The 19481-nt window shown below is 37.1% G+C and overlaps 1 protein-coding gene across 4 annotated transcripts in view; it reads right to left on the reverse strand.

Annotated features, from left to right (window-relative positions):
- Nucleotides 1-19481, reverse strand: part of HAPLN1 (hyaluronan and proteoglycan link protein 1) — an 84264-nt gene that overhangs the window by 23817 nt on the left and 40966 nt on the right. For 2 of the 4 annotated variants that reach the window (XM_037731239.1, XM_017508040.2), the window contains exon 2: nt 11521-11646. In XM_037731239.1, coding sequence (XP_037587167.1) covers nt 11521-11620 — 100 coding nt within the window. In that variant the 5' untranslated portion in view covers nt 11621-11646. Of the gene's footprint in view, nt 1-11520; nt 11647-12244; nt 12487-19481 lie in introns of those variants that run through there. The other 2 variants (XM_037731237.1, XM_037731235.1) reach the window with 2 other exon arrangements.

Here is a 19481-nt window from a genome sequence, read left to right on the forward strand (position 1 = left end):
TCTGCCCGCCTCGGCCTCCCAAAGTGCTGGGATTACAGGCGTGAGTCACCTCACCTGGCTGGTTAACCATCTTTACACCATGTTGTGGTGAGTATTCCATGAGATGACCCAGGTAATGCACTTTTTTTCAATGAGAAATACACATACTAAGTGACTTTAAATGTTAATATTAATTTATTACTATTGTTGTCATTGTTAATTTTGAGGTAACATTATAGAAGTAATAATCTTAGTATCTTTGTCAACTTAGAGTTGCCTGCTCTGGTTAATAATTTTCAGAATTTAAATTTATCTGTGTTATCAAAGATTTATGGATAAATAACTAGGATTTAATTCTTTTTTTTAGACCTAGAAAAAACAAACCAGGTTATCATAATTATAGAGTGATTAAAGAACAAAACAATGAAATAAAATTAGAATATTTCAGTAATATGTTGAGTGACATTCTTAATATCAACATACTCTCTAGGATTTTAACTATCTTAGAGCTTTGTTTCAAAGGATATGGAGAAACCAAAGCATCAGCACCAGTCATTCTTCTTCATTAGGCTGTAATTATCTACCACTCCTTAATTACTGGAAATGTGCCTTGATGTGGTAAAGGCGTAGAGCTCAACTCTACTTGTCTCTGCTCAGACCACTTCCACTTTGTGGTGAAGCGTAAGGTTAAGTGATTTGTAATTTGTAGAATGACACTGTTAATTTTATACAGTGATAAGGCTAATATCTTCACTTAGTAAAGAAGACATCAAGATAATACCATCACAGGAGTCAATCCCAGAGGAAACAGAGAATAAAAAGGGAACTTTGATTTTTTTTTACCTAATAAACAATTTGAATCAATAGCCTACAATGGGTCAGGTAATAAGTTGAGTGCTGAAACAAAGCAAAAGATAAATCAAACACAAATGCCCAGGTGGGCAAGGCTGAGGGGAGTGAAGAGAGCACCTGGGCATGATGAGGATGATAAAGAATGGAAAAGGCTGTATCTATTTGGGGAGTACATGCCCCATTCTAAGCAGACAGCAGGTACAGGTTTCCAAGGATACAGTCCTGTGAGGGCAAAGGCTGAAAAATAGCAAGCCTTTGGATTTTTCAAGAGGCTAGAAATGCAATTTTTAACGCAAAATTCTCCTATATTCAAATGCTTGCAATTAAATTTTTTCAAAATCATATGAGAAAAGTAATTCCACATATCAGTGATCAAGGTTCAGACCTGGGAAGTGAATACGTGACCCCTGCATTTTCCTTTATCCCACCTGTCGGTATTGAGGGTCTTCAAAACTCACACCAGGTCTGTCTCCTACCCTATGTCTCCATATCCCCCCTCCTAGGTGATCTCATCTGGTCCCATAGTTATAAATACTACTTGTGTGCTGACGATTCCAAAACATTCTCGCATTATACTTCTTCCTGAGCATGAAAATAGTAAGCCCATCTTCCTGTTGGTCCTACATTGAATGCCAAATAACTAACTTGAGTCCCCCTCCCTCACCCAAATCTGTTCTCTCAGTCTTTCTCAATTGAGCTTATGCCTCCATCATCCATCCTTTGGTTCATGCCAAACTCTAGCATCTGAGCTTGATGTGTCTGTTTCCCTTAATTCCCACGTCCAATCTATCAATAATTGCTGCCATTTCTTCCTTCACTTTTTTTTTTTTTTCCAGATTGGTTCATCTCCATCTTTTTCTATTGCTATCATCCTGGTCCCTGCCACCATGATTTCTTACTTGAACTATCTCAAGATCCTCCTGAAAGGTAGACTCGCCTTTCCTCTTGGCATACCATAATCCATTATTCACATGGTCTTTTATAAATGTGAAGCATATTATGTCACCCCTTGCTCAAACCTTTTAAACATTTTCAAATGATTTTGAATGAAGTCTGAACTCTGTACTCTGGACCACTTATACAGTACTGTGGTCTGCCTCCTGCTTACTTCCTGCTACCACAACCTCCTCTCTGACAGGCTGCAGTGTGTTGGACTTCTTTTGGTTTGAAAGCAACAAGCTTATTCCAATCTCAGGGAATTTGCATTGTTTTGCTTTTTCTACCTGGAATGCTCTGCCTGGTTTTTGATGTTAACTGTCTCCCACTCATTATTCAGGTCTCAGCTTGAGGTTCATGCTTAGAGGGCACCTCCCCATACTCAACCTCAATAGCAAATGAACACCACTGAATCCACTGCACCTTCAGTACTGTCTCTCATAATCTTTTTTCCCTTAAAAACACTTTTTTTTTTTTTTTAGCTGAAGTCTCACTGTATTGCCAAAGCTGGAATGCAGTGGTGCAATTTTGGCTAACTGTAATCTCCGCCTCCTGCCTCAGCCTCCCAAGCAGCTGAGACTACAGGCATGCTAATTTTTGTATTTTTAGTAGAGACGGGGTTTCACCATGTTGGCCAGGCTGGTCTTGAACTCCTGACCTCAAGTGATCTGCCTGCCTCGGCCTCCCAAAGTGCTGGGATTATAGGTGTGAGGCACCATGGCTGGCCAAAAAAACACTTTTGTATTTATTGTTTATATGGACATTTGTTTCATTTATTTATTCAATTGTATAAATAGGCCAAATAATGAGTTATAAGAAAAAAGACTGAAGTTCAAGAAGCTGAATTTTGGAACACATTTTGATTTTAATGTATTGTAGGAAGTCTATAAAATGCTGTTACTTTATGCATCGGTTAGAATGAGGTATTCTGTTTATATGGAAACATTTAAATGAAGCATTAACTATCTAATCAGCTTTTCAGTGCTTTGGAACTTTAAGGTATTAATTAAGACCCTTTGTTAACGATTGTAATAAAAGACAAAGTAAAAAGAGGACATAAAAATAATCATATGTAGATTTTTGTAGATTTAATGCCTGACAGCATAATTGACAACATTTTTCAAGAGAAAGTAAGAAGTAATTGTTCATAACCCATATAATACCGGAGAAGAAAATTTGGAAATTTAAAACTTTGTAATTTACCTCTCTGTGCTGAAGAAGGCAAAAAGCAAAAAGCAAAAAATAAATAAATAAATAAATAAAAAATAGGGAACAAAAAGCCTTGTATAAGTGTTCATTATTTTTTGCTAGCAACATTATTAGTCATAGATAATCGTGACATCATTCTGAACAAATATTGTCATCTAACAAGAAAATAAATTTATGTCATATAACTTATAATGTGTAGGGCTACATTACACATATCTTTGACTTACATGTCTTTCCTTTCACCTGCTCTTTCTCTACCCTCAGTAACTCTGAGCCAAAAAGACAAACATAATTTCCAATGCTTTCCAGGAACAAGCTAAAACAGGGAGGCAAGCAGCATTTCAAATAGAATCAGCTAGATGTGGAAATCTCCTCCCTTCAAGTGTATGTTTTCAAAGGCATTTTTATTTTAAACTTTCAATCCCTCTTTAGAAATAAGATAGGACTCCACTTTGTTCCCATTTCTTTGCCTATCTCCTCACTTGACTGTAGTAAAATGCTTCTTTTTTTTTTTTTTTTTTTTTTTTTTTTGAGACAGAGTCTCTCTCTGTCGCCAGGCGCCAGGCTGGAGTGCAGTGGCATGATCTTGCCTCAATGCAACCTCCACCTCCTGGGTTCAAGCAATTCTCCTGCCTCAGCCTCCCAAGTAGCTGGAACCACAGGCTCGCACCACCACGCGCAGCTAATTTTTGTATTTTTAGTAGAGACAGGTTTCACCATGCTGGCCAGGATGGTCTCAATCTCCTGACCTTGTGATCCTCCCGCCTTGGCCTCCCAAAGTGCTGGGATTACAGGCGTGAGCCACCACACCCGGCCTAGTAAAATGCTTCTTGTTTTAAAATATTTCATTTATTTTACACATGATGGATTATGGCATTTCTGGGTTTTCTAAATCCAAAATGTCTTTTTCTTTTGAGTTGACAGTGTTTGGAAAAGGTAGGGAGAATTCTTACTTAACTTATTTTGTTCAATACACACCACAGCACAATCCCTGAGCATGTAAAAAGTTATTTCATACACCTTAGACATGTGGTGACTAGTCACAGACTAACAATGAAGTCAAGTAACCAACATGCTGAATTAAACCAAGATTAAAATGGTACCATTTGTACTGACTACTTGATAATCATTCCTGAAGGCAGACAAGCCTAGGGCTAGTATATTGTGACAACACAAAATACACAAAATATTTTTGAAGTAATTTTATTTCAAATAATTTCCTACGTTTTTAATGTTTTCATTTTGAAATAATATTGCTTTAAAAAATTTTATTTCTTCCCTAGATACTATTAGTTTGATAACGTCTTTATTGTATATTCTAATTTCTTAGCATTTTGGTGATTGTATTCCAAAGACCCTTCTAAAATGGTAATTTTCCACTTTCCACTTCAAATAAAGAGCATAGTCAATAAAGAAATCTAAAGCTATTATATCTTATATTTGGTAAAATAAGAGAATCATCATATTGAAATCACTGTAACACTAAGCCATTAAGCTATAGTCAGTGCTTTAGCTGAGTCAAGATTCTTGCAGAGCTGCAACCAAAGAGAAAGGCCTCACTATTTAATGGGGTTTTCTTGGTATTTGAGAGAGTTTCCAAATAATCATTGGCTTCACACATACTCTGATGATTTCAGCACAAAGGATGGAACAGAGAAAGCAATGTCGGTTTAGTATGAATTTATTGCTACCTGAAAAGATTATTCAATATAAGCTTTATATCTGGAAATATTATAGAACTGTATAGTTTTAATAGATAGTTATTCTTAACATAGAATTCAGCATTCTACATTTTCAATTATCAAGTTTAGAAATAGGCTGAAGATGTATTTTATGAGTTCAGCTCTATTAAGTGATTAAAAATTTAATGGCTATGGTTCAAAGTTCTAAATAGTAAGTTCTTTTAGATTGGTAACTACTCTTTTCTCTACGTTTTCACCTTTATTTAACACTTATTTTATTTTTTCTTGCTTGCTTGTTGTCTTGATAATATTGTCAGCAAGCACACTGAGGAGATGGTCTATATTTCCACAGAGAATAACCCAATGTTTTGCATGGAGGTGGCCAATGTTCAGCAAATGCCTGAATTCAGTTTTCTCAAAAGGACACACAAATGCAAAGAAGACTAGGACATGTACTGGCAATTATGCATACTGACAGAAGCAAAGTTGGTAAGAAAATATATATTTCTGTTACCATGATTAATAGCTCTTTATTCTTAGTAATGACTGTCTCTCTCGCTAGACTATAAGCTTGTTGAAAGCAGAGACTGTATGTTTTTGTCACCGCATCTCTAATGCCTCTACATAAGTACCTAACATATTTGTTGAATAAGTGAGTTGTCTGTAGGCGTATATATGCATGAGTGTAATATGAGTATTTTTACATATGTATGTATATTCCTACATATATACTATTGTTCTTTGCTTTTGAGCTCATTTATTATATCAATATGGTGATATGCTAAGTTTGGTCAAATGGCAAGCCTGTGTTTAATGCAGTACGTTCTTATTGTCATTTTTTGTTTCATGCCCCCTGGGAAATTGAAACAAAGTATTAGATTTAGTTATCTAATATGGATGATATGCTAATTTTTATAATTCCATGATGGAATTCTCTGATGTTTATAGCTAAGCTTTTAGATAGGATATTAACAGTGTATATATATATATATATTTCCACCTGTGATTTATAAACTATTTGTATATATTTTTCCTGGCATTTGTAGATTTTGCATCGGTGGCTGCAAATAACATATTCTGCCTCAAAAAGATACAAGTGAATTGATTTAACTTTTCCAAACAGACTCAGAGAGTTCACATGTGTTTTAGGTGGGAGAGAGAAAATTAAGACAAGAGTAACCCGTATCCAGTTCTCCCATTAAACTTTGGCTCTGCAGATGGTTTGTGATCATACATTATTAAATTTGCCCACTCCTTGTGATACATTCTGTATCACCAAATCCCAACTCTGCAGTTATTACATAAGGAACAGGATAGTATTGCAGTGACCAAACGTAAATCCAATACTCTTCAAAGATGCACAAATGCATGAGGAAAATTGCTGCACTGTCTTTGGTGGACTCTGCTGGAGTATCAGATGCTGCATGCTGTGTAGGAGCCATGCACAAGACCAAACAAAATTTGTTCCCCAAATGCACAGTTCTCTTATTCATCTGCTGCTTCTCATTTCATGAATTGAAAATATTTTCCTGGGATTTGGAAAGACTGAATCAGACTTGATTAGAAAACAACAACAACAACAACAAAAACTGGATTTGGTCCTGGATTTATTTAGCAAACATATATTGATCACCTACTATGTGCCAGTTACTGGGTTTATGTGACTGGGATGCATCAAAGATTCCTGCCTTCATGAAGCTGTTGAATATTCTAGAGGTAGAGACAGAAGACAAACAATTACATAAAAATAAGTTGAGTATACAGCCAGTGTAACAGAGAGAAAGAAAAGAAGGGTGAGAGAGATTAGGGTACCAGAGGGGGACAGATTGCAGTAGTCAGGATGACTTCATTAAAAAGGTAAGAAATTAGCACAGAAAAGGAAGGGGTTAAACAGATAAACGAACTTTTATCAGCCAGGTAGCCTGGGACAAGCAATGCAAAGTTCTGAGTCTTGATCTCTTCATTTGTGAATTGGAAAAGTGGTCTAGACAATCTCTACCAAAGTCCTTTTAAGTTCTTAAAATTGTGTGAGCTATGATTTAGCTTATGCCAACATTATGGAGTGAAAGCAGTCATCTAGTTCATTAAGTGCATGCAATGTGCCATGTGCTGCTAAATGCCAGTGATATCACAGCATTTAACAAATGCTCATTATGGTAGTGACAATTTAGAAGTATCTTGTCTGGGTGCAGTGGCTCACACCTGTAATCCCAGTGCTTTGGGAGGCCGAGGCAGGTGGATGACCTGAGGTCAGGAGTTCGAGACCAGCCTGATCAGCATGGAGAAACCTCATCTCTACTAAATATCCGAAATTAGCCAGGTGTGGTGGCGCATGCCCATAGTCCCAGCTACTTAGGAGGCTGAGGCAGGAGAATCGCTTGAACCCAGGAGGCGGAGGTTGCGGTGAGCCAAGATGGCACCACTGCACTCCACCCTGGGCAACAAGAGCGAAACTCCATCTCAAAAAAAAAAAAAAAAAAAAGGAAGTATCTCATTGCATCTTTCATTCATTTGTTCACTCACTTATTCAACAAACATATATCAAGCACCTGCTATGTGTCTGGCACTGCTATATAATTGGAGTTAGTTACAAAGCTGAGAGACAATCTGATGAGGGAGGGAGGCATGTTAGCAGGAAGCCCATGTGAGGACTGAGCCAGATTTGAAGAAGGGGAGGAGGGTTCAGGAGACACACCAGGCACGGGAACGGGGAAGCTGAGAGAGGACTGTGCACTTCTGCCAGCGGTTCTGGATGGAGATTATTTTTTTCTACTTACAGACATAAACCTCTGGCAATTTCTTCTTTAAGCAAATCTACTTGTTTTATTTGTTGACAAAAGTGCAATTACTTTTACTTATTAAGGAGAAGGGCACAATTTTCACTTCTGGGATTTCCTCTTGTCCTTCTTTACAAAAATTTAAAGTAGTGGATCTGTTTTCACATAGTAAGTATATCAAGGGAAAATATTACTTATGTTTGGAAAACTTTAGTTTCTACCAGGAAAGTAAAAATGATAAGATAATATTTAATATGAATGGGGAGGCTGGGTGCAGTGGCTCACACCTGTAATGCTGGCACTTTGGGAGGCTGAGATGGGCTAATCACCTGAGGTCAGGAGTTGAGACCAGCCTGGCCAACATTGCAAAGCCCTGTCTCTATTAAAAACACAGAAATTAGCTAGGCATAGTGGCAGGCACCTGTAATCCCGGTTACTTGGGAGGCTGAGGTAGGAGTATCACTTGAACTTGGGAGGTGGAGGTTGCATTGAGCCGAGATTGAGCCATTACACTCCAGCTTGGGTGACAGAGTGAGACTCCATCTCAAAAATAATAATAACAATAATAATAATATGAATGAGGAAATTATAAATTGTAAAATTAAAGAAGGCAAAGAAAGGAACTTATAAGATGTTTACTTCATTAGAACTAAGGCGATGACATGGTTCTGTTAACAAATGTACTTTGAAAAGTGTGATTTTTTTTTTTTGACCAGTATTTGTAGTTTGTTTTCTGTTTAAAAATCAATTTTCCATAACAGGGAGGAAGTAATAAACATAATGATAACAACTACCTGGATAGCTTATTGGCTCTTGGGAACCAGGCACTCTACTAAGCACTTTCTACATATTATCTCATTTAATTCTCACAAAGCTCTATGGAATAAGCAGGCAGTAAGCCCAATTTTACAGATGAGGTAACTGGGATTTAGAGAGATTAACTAAATTTCCAAGGTCCAAGCTAGTTAGTGGCATTACAGGAAAGACTCAAACTTGTCATCAGAAGACCTCTGCTTGAACACCACAGGCAGGAAGCACTGACTCTGACCTTGAGAAGGTCAAGCAGCTATTGGTTAATGGGCAAGTGGTCATAAAATGTCTCTGCTATCTGTAAATGTCTTCTAAAAAGTTGTATTTAAAAAAATACATTCGTCATCTCTGAAATTCTACTCGTAGTTGAAAGGCTACACAAAAGTTTTTTGACCTGATACAAATATTATAAATACTATTCTTTCTGTGTGATTTGGTTCTCCATATAAAACTCTTCCTAATGGTCTCAAGTTTCAAAGGATTTAAAAGTAAACTAGCCACATTGTGACATGAGGAACAAAATCCATTAGTTTAGAGTATAGAGAGGGTATTAACAGTGAACCCTCTTCCTGTAGAAGTATTTGAGAAAATAACTATTGCTTACATTCAGGACAGTGTGTTATATACAAGCTAACATCTTGACTGCATCTTTTTAGTGGACTGTGGATAAATGAAGTTTGCTTTCCTGTATGACCAAATTATTTCAATGAAAAGTTAAAGGAAATAGATTAGTACATGTGAAATTTGTATCTAAAGCTAAGTCTTTCTCCGTGGGGAGCTGGGAGAGATTTATTTTCCATTACCAGAGAAATGTTTTTCACTACAAATACTTTGCATAGGTTCCATACTTGCTATTTTCTTTCCTGGCCATCTGCCTTTTTTTTCTTTTTTTTTTTTTAATCCAGATTAAATTTTTTTTTGTGTGTGCCTATATCTCTATAAAATCTTGTGCAACAAAACTATGAGGAAGCCTTCAGAAAAACAATTAGCTAACTCATAAACATGGAACTCAAAAATGTATCATTAACATGTTGAACGTCTGTATCAAGGCAGCCAAGAAGAATTGGAGGATGATTTGCACTATTTTTCCAATATCGTTCAGACCTTGGGAACTTGGGAGTACAAAAAGAGAAATTTTATCAAAAATGGAAGAGAGGGAAGATGTTTTTACAGTAACATGAATTTTCAACTATTTTCTGTCACTAACAGAAGCTCATACTGCTTATCAGTACCATTCAAGAATTTCAGATTGAGATAGCTAATTTAACCATCTGACTAAATTGTTCAAAAAAATCTGCGAGGATTTCAGCTCCCTAAAATTCCTTCTGGGCTATGTTTTATAAATCAAAGTTTTAAATATAAGAAAATATGCAGCATTTCAAGTAAGTAACGAAGCAAGTAAGTAATCTGCTTTGTTGATTCTTGTGCTATCTGATTTATTTTTGCATTGTAAAAGACAACTGGAATTATGGCAGGTCACTTGGAAGCAGTTTCTCTGAAGGACTATGAGATTTGAAAATTCAATCTGAATGCTATCACAAAAAAATATTATTGGGAAAAAAGTAATGAGAACAGTATTTGGTTTATGGACATAACATCATAATCCTATGACCCAAATCACATTTCAGCATTAAATTTCCACAAGCCAAATATAGCTCTATTACTTGAAAGCTCTTTAGCAACTCTTCGAGGCAAGCCTGCACTTTCTAAGAATATGAATTTACAATTAAAATGAAGCGGACTATCGAGCCTTTTTAAAAATTTGGACAGTGTATGCAAATATGCTGATAATTCTGATACTCTTGGTCAGAAATTCCTTTGCACTAAGTTTCAATAGAGGAGATGAGAATGGGAAAGCTGAGGTAACAGAAGTTTTTCTCGCTAACTTAAGTCTGACTTATAGGAGTAATTTTTCAAATGTTAGTACATTTAAAAAATACTATTCTCATACTCTGAGTGCAATTTTGATTAAATGGTTTGTACACAGTTTATAATACAACTTTGGTATCTGTCATCTAATAACTTGAAACCACAGCTTAAGTTTATATTGCATTGGATGTAAAACTAGTATCATTGATAATTACTTTTTTGGCTGAACCGAATTCTGTCACTAGAAAGTAAAAGGGTATTATTCTTCATTAGAAATCTCTATATGTAAATATCATATGGTCATCGGAAACAGCTCTGATTCTACTACATATTAAGGAAACAGCTGAGTCAGCAGCTTGCAGAGTAAAATTTATGATTATACAATTTCTTTTCTCAGTTCAACAGAGAAAAACTAAAGCTGTTGGAAGCAAACAAAACTAAAAGAGATGTGTCTAAAATAGCTAGACGTAGACAAATTCAGAATTCTATTTTGGTAGTCATAATATGTACAGGAAAATACTTCTAGATAGATTTACACTATGATTTGACCTTCACAAGTCATACTTTTCACAGTGAATGCAGTTTACTGAGACTATGCTTTTGACCTTGAAGATACAACTTAGAGTTTTATGTCTCTTAGCAAACTTATCATGCCTCTGTTACCACAACTGAGTTTATCTAAAATTATCATCATGTGTTTAAACTGTTCTATATTCCTGTTTTAATTATTCAGCATCCAAGGACAAGGAGAGAACAGTTCCTCTTATTGCATAAGTCTCAGCTTTCTTAATGCAGGATGTCCCTCATCTGAAGCTGGGACTGAGGAAAGAGCTGCATTATACTGCAGCCTCAAACCTTGCTACAGCTTTCAGGCTTAGCATTCAGCTGAGCTGAACAGAAATGTGCAGGGGCAATGTATTGGTCTATAGGAGCTAAGGCTTTACTGAAGGAGATTGTAATAGGGTAAGCTCCTTTCTCCTGTTCAATAGCTTGTTTAATTTTCATTTTATTTATATTGCTTCTCTTAATGATTAAACAATTTACTCTAACAAAATAACCTTGTATCCTGTTTTACTTTCTATTTCCTCCCTCTGACTTGCATTTAAATGAACTTTATGCCCTTCATTTTTCTTGAAGATAGCGACTGCACTTAACAGCCTTGAACGATTATACCAATTCACTGCAGCTGGACATTCTTAAGCTACTCAACTTTAATTGTCCCCAATTCTTAACTCTACTGTAATTCAATAGTATTCAAAAGCCAGGGAACACTTTAACCAATTAGCAGAAAGGAAAAGAAAAAGTCAATGAAGCAGAACTAAAATGAAGAAACACTAACCCAGCATCTCGAATCTAAGTAACTTGAAATTCATTAGACTTTGATAAGAGAAGCTGTGTTTCCTTACCTTGGATGTGAATAACTCTGTCATGATACAGAGTATAGTTGTCTGATTGATGATCAGCCCAGCAGATTGAAATCAGCACCAGAAGAAGTAGACTCCTCATCTTTATAGCCCAAAGAATCTTCTTCACTGTGAGAGCATCACATACAAAGAGGCTTGTGAGATTTGGAACCCTTTGGAGTGTTGCACTGCACAACTTATTACCGCCTTATCATCATAGAATGGGTCTGTAAAAATATTTAACCCAATCTGTTCAGAAATCGACTGTGGCTGTCTTTGAGAGCTGAAGACGGCAGCTTTGAACAATTCCAGCTACCATCATGTAGCCAGGGTCCAAATAGTGTTTAACTCTATCTTTGCAGAATTGTAAATCTAGAAATTTAAAACACTGTAGTTTTGATACAGAGAATTACAGCAAGTAACAAAGAGATGTGACAAAAACATAAACAGACTCTTAAAAAAATTTAAGCCTCTGAATTTGCAGCATACGTTAATAAAACAGCAATGTGTTATATCTCTACATGAGAATTTATCACTTGGTCTAATTAGAAACTGAATCTAAAGCCAGGGCAAATAATATTTGCGTGAAACCTGACATCATCATTCATGTCACATTTACATGTGGCTTCCTAAGCAGGTTAGACTTGCTCGTTCCAAACAGAAAAGAGGACAAAAAAAAAAGTGCCCGATTAAGCAGAAGCAGCACATTTGTTACAGATTCACTTACCATCTTAAATACTGCTTGGGTCTATGGTGAATAGTTGGAAATTATGAACAAACTAGGTTAGAGTTGTATACGCTACCACTGCAGTCATCCTGATTGATTTTTCATTCATTTCAACCTAAAATGCTGACGCACCAACTTAGAGTGCCAGGTAGGGTCTCTGCAGTCAGCAGAGCCTCGGCTGCAGGGAACGTCCCTGCCAGCCTCCCAGGGCAATTAGGCAAATGAAAAGCTGAAACAGGCACAGCTCTAGTCCTAAGTGAAAGAGGCAGAACCATCACTTGCCTATCCTTTATTAAAAGACCAATGTGATAAAAGGGGACATAACCTCTTCCCTCCCAAAAGTTGGTCATTGGAAGGACCAAAAGTGATTCTTAGTGATATGAACCTTATAACCTTTGCAGTATTTGCCAGGCAAGACTTTCAGTGGAGCGTCTCGGTTTTAATGTGGGAGCTGACACAAAAATTAATAAGGGCTTTCTTTTTCTCTCATGCACACAGCAGCCTTAACAATACTGGCTATTTTTAAAACTGAAATTGCACAGCACTGGCTTCTCACACTAATTTGTTTTTTCCAAGAAAGCCTGATTCCCTGGAATATTTATTAAAGAGCTCTGAGTCTGTTCCTGGAGGTCCTAGTGGGCAAGCCTCTACTCCAGAACCTAATTCACTTATTCACAGAAGTTCCCCAAGTCTCTTCTGAGTCTAAAATATGTCTCTGCACTTTCCCCTGTGAAAATTTGCACTACTGTGATGCGGGTGGGTTTAGTCTTTCACGTTTGCTTTAAAGTTTTTCTTTTTCTTTGTTATATCACAGAAAGAAGATGGTGGATAAGCAAACAAATTGCAAAATTTACTTGTCCAGGAAACCAAGAATGTTAGCTTCAAAATTATACCTGAATTACAAATCTTATTTTTAGAAGTTCACTTCCCTGTTCCTCTAAGAACTTTTTTGAAATGCCTATGTGCTTGTTTGTAGTCACTGACTTTTGTCCATAGGATTACAGCTTAAAATATTACCTCTTGTCAGCCCAGGATTGTGCTTTGGGTGAGCAAATATAAAGGTGACCTTTTGGAGTTTGGAATATAATTGAGATAACTGTATACACAAACATGAAACAATAGGCAAACAGTGCCAGAGGTGTGAGGTGCTCTCTGCTTGTAACAGGAATCAGAGAAGGGGGCATTGTAAAGGAGAGAGTATAAAGAAAGTGTATAATTTAATAATCAAATACAGGAGATATTGTAGATGAGGAGTCAAGATGAGCAGAAGTGGGCAGTTTGCTAAGTTTTCACATTAGTGTGCATGTATAGTATAATTTATCGGGAGTTACGTATGATACACACACTAGGGTGGAGTTACGCATCCTACCACTTCAGCTGCCTTGAATTTCATTCATTTAAAAAATATATGACATATATATCGATATATCTCCTTTAATTCCCTACCACAGTATTTAAAATTATACCGCTAAAGGTTTATTCCAATGAGTTAAAGTATTGACTGTCCAACAACCTAATTTAAAATTGCAAACATCCTGAGCGTTTGTGAGGGAGTAGAGGGAATAACCAATAATAAAAACAATTTCTTTCCATGGAGTGTCTACTGTTCACCAGTACCACGTGAAAGCATTTTGTCTGCAATGGCTCATGCATTCTTTAAAACAACAATGTGAGACAAATATTTCCATTTCTTGGGATACAGACAGTAATCTTGCTGGAAGGTACACACCTAGGAAGTGGCAAAGTTTGTATTTACCTTCAAGCATGTTTAATTTGCTCTTTTGTTGCCTTTTTAAATTCAAGTTCCTTAATTTTCAACTACTATAATTTAAAACTTTGACTTGTGTTATATATAAAAATAAATATTTTTCCCAAGATTTACATATTGAAAAGGCAGTCAGATGGTATTTTTCTTAACATGATTTGCCCTGCCTCATTTATAATACCACTCTGGCGCCGTGAACAAAGTCTTGGTGACTCACGTGTGTGCACACATATACAGAGTATGATACACAAACACAGAAAGATAGATACATACCATCTTTGAAAAATTCAAGTAGGCTGGGGGTGGTGGCTCATGCCTGTAATCCTAGCACTTTGGGAGGCCAAGGCAGGTGGATTGCCTGAGGTCAGGAGTTCGAGACCACCCTGGTCAGCATGGTGAAACCCTGTCTCTATTAAAAATACAAAAATTAGCCGGGTGTGATGGCAGACACCTGTAATCCCAGCTCCTCAGGAAGCTGAGGCAGGAGAATCACTTGAATCCGGGAGGCGGAGGTTGCAGTGAGCCGAGATGGCACCATTGCACTCCAGCCTGGGCAACAGAGTAAGACTCCACCCCAACAAAGAAAAAAATAATTCAGGTATATCAGTCAAGTGCAGTACTTTGTGATTTGAGGCCTCTATCAGTGAATACTTTGGAGTACCCTGTGCTGGCATCAATGCAATCCAGGTAGGTGAGACTGGAAATTATCTTTGTTACCCTGGCAAGCAAAACAACCATCTCATCGGTAGACATGAAAGTAGAAAACTGCACTTTAGGGTCACAGTTTTCAGGTGTCTGAGCAATGAGGTATATAAAACAAGATGCTGCACACCAGACTGAGGTCATCGAGATCAAGGGCTGTGCCAGGGGTTTGTGTGCAGGTCCCAGTAGAAAAGGACAGCTCAGACATGGTAGGTGGTCATGTGAATGAACGAATCTGAGTCCTGCTTATTTGCATTTTGTAATCATGCCTCCTCTCAATGTCTAGGTTTTTTTAGGTAAAAATTCGCAGTTTTTGATGTGAGTTAAAATTTAGACAATCTGGGAGACTTTTACACAACCAGCTATTATTAACTCCTGAATTACTGCACTCAGTTCACCTGCAATTCACACATTGAAGATCTCTTTTCACAGCCTTACAAATCTTGAAGCTCAAGCAACCAGCTTCAAGATGAATCCAAACTGAAATATCTATGTTCATAGTCAAAGACAGATGCTAGGAATGTCATTTTACAGTCCTGTTTTGTTGATAATTGAGCCACAGTTTAGAAGCAATATATTTTATTCAACATGAAAGAGTAATAGTTTGATAGAAATGCAGATATACTAATATCAACAGTCTCATACCAAGATGATCAACTGCTATTTCATAAGTGTCTACTACATTATCATTATCATATTAGGTAATGGGGAGACACAACCAAGTGAAAGGCATGTCTGCTGCTTTATGTGCCTTGAGAGCTAACACTGCATACTCCCTGAACTGCTATCACAAGCTAGGCACTGGCCTTCACCCACTGACCTGTTATTTTTCAGAACAACTCAGTTGAGGTATGTTGTTAGACACATTTTACAGTTCTAGGAGTCTTAGGGTGGTGAGGTACCCAGCATGAACAGCAAAGAGCTGGTAGCCTGGGCAGTGTGACCCCAGAGATGCCTTCTCAACTACCATTATTGTTGTCCTGGGTCCCCTGACGAGTGCTGTCAGCTCTCTCCTAGCCAGTCTTACAACTCCTTTAATGCTTCATGGAAGCTGGAATTTTCCTTGTCATATTGCATAGTTCTGTGAAAGTTCAAGCTACCAAGTCAGCTAAAAAGCTTTTCTGATGCCCTGGACCGGATATCCAGCCAAGGACCTTTTCACTGCAGTGAGCTTTCAGTCTGGACATGGGCAGCCTATTGTTCCTCTACCCTGGGCATGTTCCTTTGGCAATCTGACAACCTGGGAAAAAATCATAGACCAGAAGGAAGAAAAGTGAGCGCTATTCTGCATCTCACAACGAATACATCAGTTCTCAATTTTTCACCTACAACATAGAAATAATGACAACTTCTCCCTGGTTTAAAAGTATTCATGAGCAAGTATAAAAACCACAAAGACTGGCCAGGTGCGGTGGCTCATGTCTATAATCCCAGCACTTTGGGAGGCCGAGGCAGGTGGATCACGAGGTCAAGAGATCGAGATCATCCCGGTCAACATGGTGAAACCCTATCTCTACTAAAAACACAAAAATTCGCTGGGCATGGTGGCGCATGCCTGTAGTCCCAGCTACTTGGGAGGCTGAGGCAGGAGAATTGCTTGAATCCAGGAGGCAGAGGTTGCGGTGAGCCGAGATCGCGCCATTGCACTCCAGCCTGGGTAACAAGAGTGAAACTCCGTCTCAAAACAAAACAAAAAAAACCCCACAAAGACTAAGGTATTGTTATTAAATTGGTATGAACACCCTCAAACTTGATCGATTGTTATGGATAAATGTGAGAAAAATAGCAATTCAAGGACATCTTCATCTCAGAGACAGATGAAATCCTCCATAAATCTGCTATTTGGAATGAGTTCAGGAGTCACTTCCCAGCAGCAGCAGCACTTGGAAACTGTTAGAGAATGGAAATTCCTGGGCCTCTGATACACAGAATCAGAAATTCTAGGGGATGGGGCCCAGCCATCAGTGTTTAGCAATCTCCTCCCCCCTCAGTGATCCTGATGTGTGCTCAAATTTGAGAACCAGTGGTCTAAGTTTTTAAGATTACTGGGTATTCTTCATCTGTGTGTGGGTTTGAGCTTCTGAGACTACCCAATTCTTGGAAATAAAGCCCTGCCTATGTTCATTTCTCCTCTCTCCACTTTTCCTCATTTTCCTTTTTATCTACAGTACACATGTGTCTGTGTCTGTGTGTGTGTGTGTTTTAACTAAAAATGTTACTTTAAAACAGTGTAAAGGAATGCATATAACATATTAGTTATTTTCTAAAAATAATAGGTAGATGAGTGTTTTTATTTTACAAACTCTATATATTGTTGCTACATTTATAAGAATTAAGGCAGATATATATAATCAGAAAGATTCTCATCCACAAATGGTTAACAACTTACACAATATATTTGTCGTTAACAAAGGTTATTTGCCATGTTTTATTTTCTCTAAGGTTAGGATAATTGTCATTTTCCTGACAATCTCAGAAATGTCTAACACTGGCTGTGGACTTTGGGTGATTTCAGCAGGACGGTGCAGGTCCCTGAAAGCATCTCTCTGGACCTGCTGTTCTTCTCTGAAGCCAACACGACTGCCCTTATGGGCTCATTATTAAAGGATAATGGAAATTGGGTAGAAATGGAGTAGAAAACAGAAAGAAGATATAGGGGATTTTAAGAGAGGAGAAATAAAGAGGAAGAAAAGACTACTCAAAGATAAGAGGACGGGCAATAGAAAAGTAGCAAAGGAATAATAAATGGTGAATATTTGGCACACTGCCTCTAAGTTTGAAGTCAAACACCATAACAAAATGAAGACTGAATTACAATTCTCAGGTCCAAAAACTTCTTAACATGGCTTCTCTAAGAGTAATATTTGTTACAGAATTTAATATCAAGTTTTTCTTGCAAAGATTTGGCCAGGAATGGAGAAAAAGATTCAGTGGCAGAAAAATGAGCAAGTCAACCATGGACTTCCAGTCTTTTATGGGTGCCATATATACCACCATATTTGAGTGATATAAAGACACATATTTCAGTTTAATATTTATTAGGTTGCCAATGCCTGCAGTTATTGCTAAAGGAATCTCTAAGTATGCCTTAGCCACTTAGATAGAAACTGCTTAGATTTAGAGCAAGTCATTTTAAAATGACTGCTTTTTGGAGTATCACTTAGCTGTGAATATTTCCACAATTTGCTTGTGGTTTCTTTTCTAATTAAAGATCTCAGAAATCTCACTTAATCATGAATTTGTACCACGCATATAAAACATGGGAGGCAGAACCTAGACTCCTCGTGACTCAGAAACCTGCATTCTTAAATTTATGAATAATTTATATTTCTTTTTCTCCTCCATGTTTTGAAATCAGCCTGTTTCTATCCTGTTTCCCCACCCCCTAAATTTTCAATTATCTTTCTAACCTTTCTCTTATTTTACTTTCATACTTTTATTTATCCATCACCTCCAAATCTTTCTGGTCCACTCATATAATTCCTTCTTTTCTCTTTTCCCTACATTTCATATTTATTACATTATTTGCTATTTGACGTGGTCATAGGATTACTTATCATCGAACCAGGCACATTATTTGCTATTTGACGTGGTCATAGGATTACTTATCATCGAACCAGGCACAGAAACAGGATAAATACCACTATACTAGGGAAACAGTAACATGTAAGTTGGAGCTATTCTGGGGATATGGGGAAATTTGGCAATGGGTCCAGTGGAGGAAAGGGAGAATTTAGTTTCATTCTTCATCTACCACTTTTTAGCTGTGTGACTCCTGAAGAAGTCATTCAACTGCTTTAGGGTCAAATATTTTTTATCTGTCAATTAAAAGAGTTGATGTCAAATGTCCAACCTCTATGTTCGTTGTTATTACTATGATTTAATTTTTTTCTTACTGGAGATACCAGATCTTCTACTTAGGATGCATTTTAGGACTGTCTTCATCAGCAAATAAATTCATGGATTTTCAAAGAAGTAATATCAATAATGCTTGTTTAGTAGAAATTTAATTTACTTACTGTTTTTGGCTGTTGCTTTTTGGTAGCTCTCTCTCAAGGAATATTGACAGAGTTTGGGGCAAACTCAGCAATCTTTCACCTAATGAAGTGCATTTGCTCAAGCTGTTCACTGGTGCCTTAGAACCTGCTTTAGATAATCCTCGAGATGGGGGTTAGACTTCTCCAAAACCAGCTTTTTAAGTGAATTCTGCAGTTGTTTTGTTTGTTTATTGATTTTTCTAAAACAATTATAAAACGCATATCTGAGCAAAAGCACACATTGTATTTTGTGTTTATAATGTTCATGTCTGCAGCCTTTCATCAAATATTTAGGGTATGTGGGGAAAGCAGTACATACACATACTAATAAATGCAAGGACCTCATATTTCTTGCCTCTGAGTAACTAAAAGTCTGGAATACCTACAGATAGTATGTAGCATGTTGCTGTAGTATTCTCACTATCTACTCAAAAATTTTTCAGTTATGTGAGACTTCATATAGGTTTTTATGGGCATGTGTTCCATAATTAATAGTCTGTTTCTGGACCAGATGGTAGAGAAAGTTAATAAATAAATATTAAGCAATAAATTTTGATGATGATGGTGACATTAAAAGGAAATAAACCTCTCATTTTTCCCTGTGTTTATCTCTGGAAAACTGATCCTACTTTTTAATGCCGTAAAATCATAATTTTACCATAGAACACTAAAAACTAGACAACCAATATGAATATTACATTGTGATGCTATTAAAATGCATCTTTCATAGGCT

The sequence above is a fragment of the Cebus imitator genome, unplaced genomic scaffold (genome assembly GCF_001604975.1).
Source record: "Cebus imitator isolate Cc_AM_T3 unplaced genomic scaffold, Cebus_imitator-1.0 Scaffold16, whole genome shotgun sequence".
Taxonomy (NCBI): Eukaryota; Metazoa; Chordata; class Mammalia; order Primates; family Cebidae; genus Cebus; species Cebus imitator.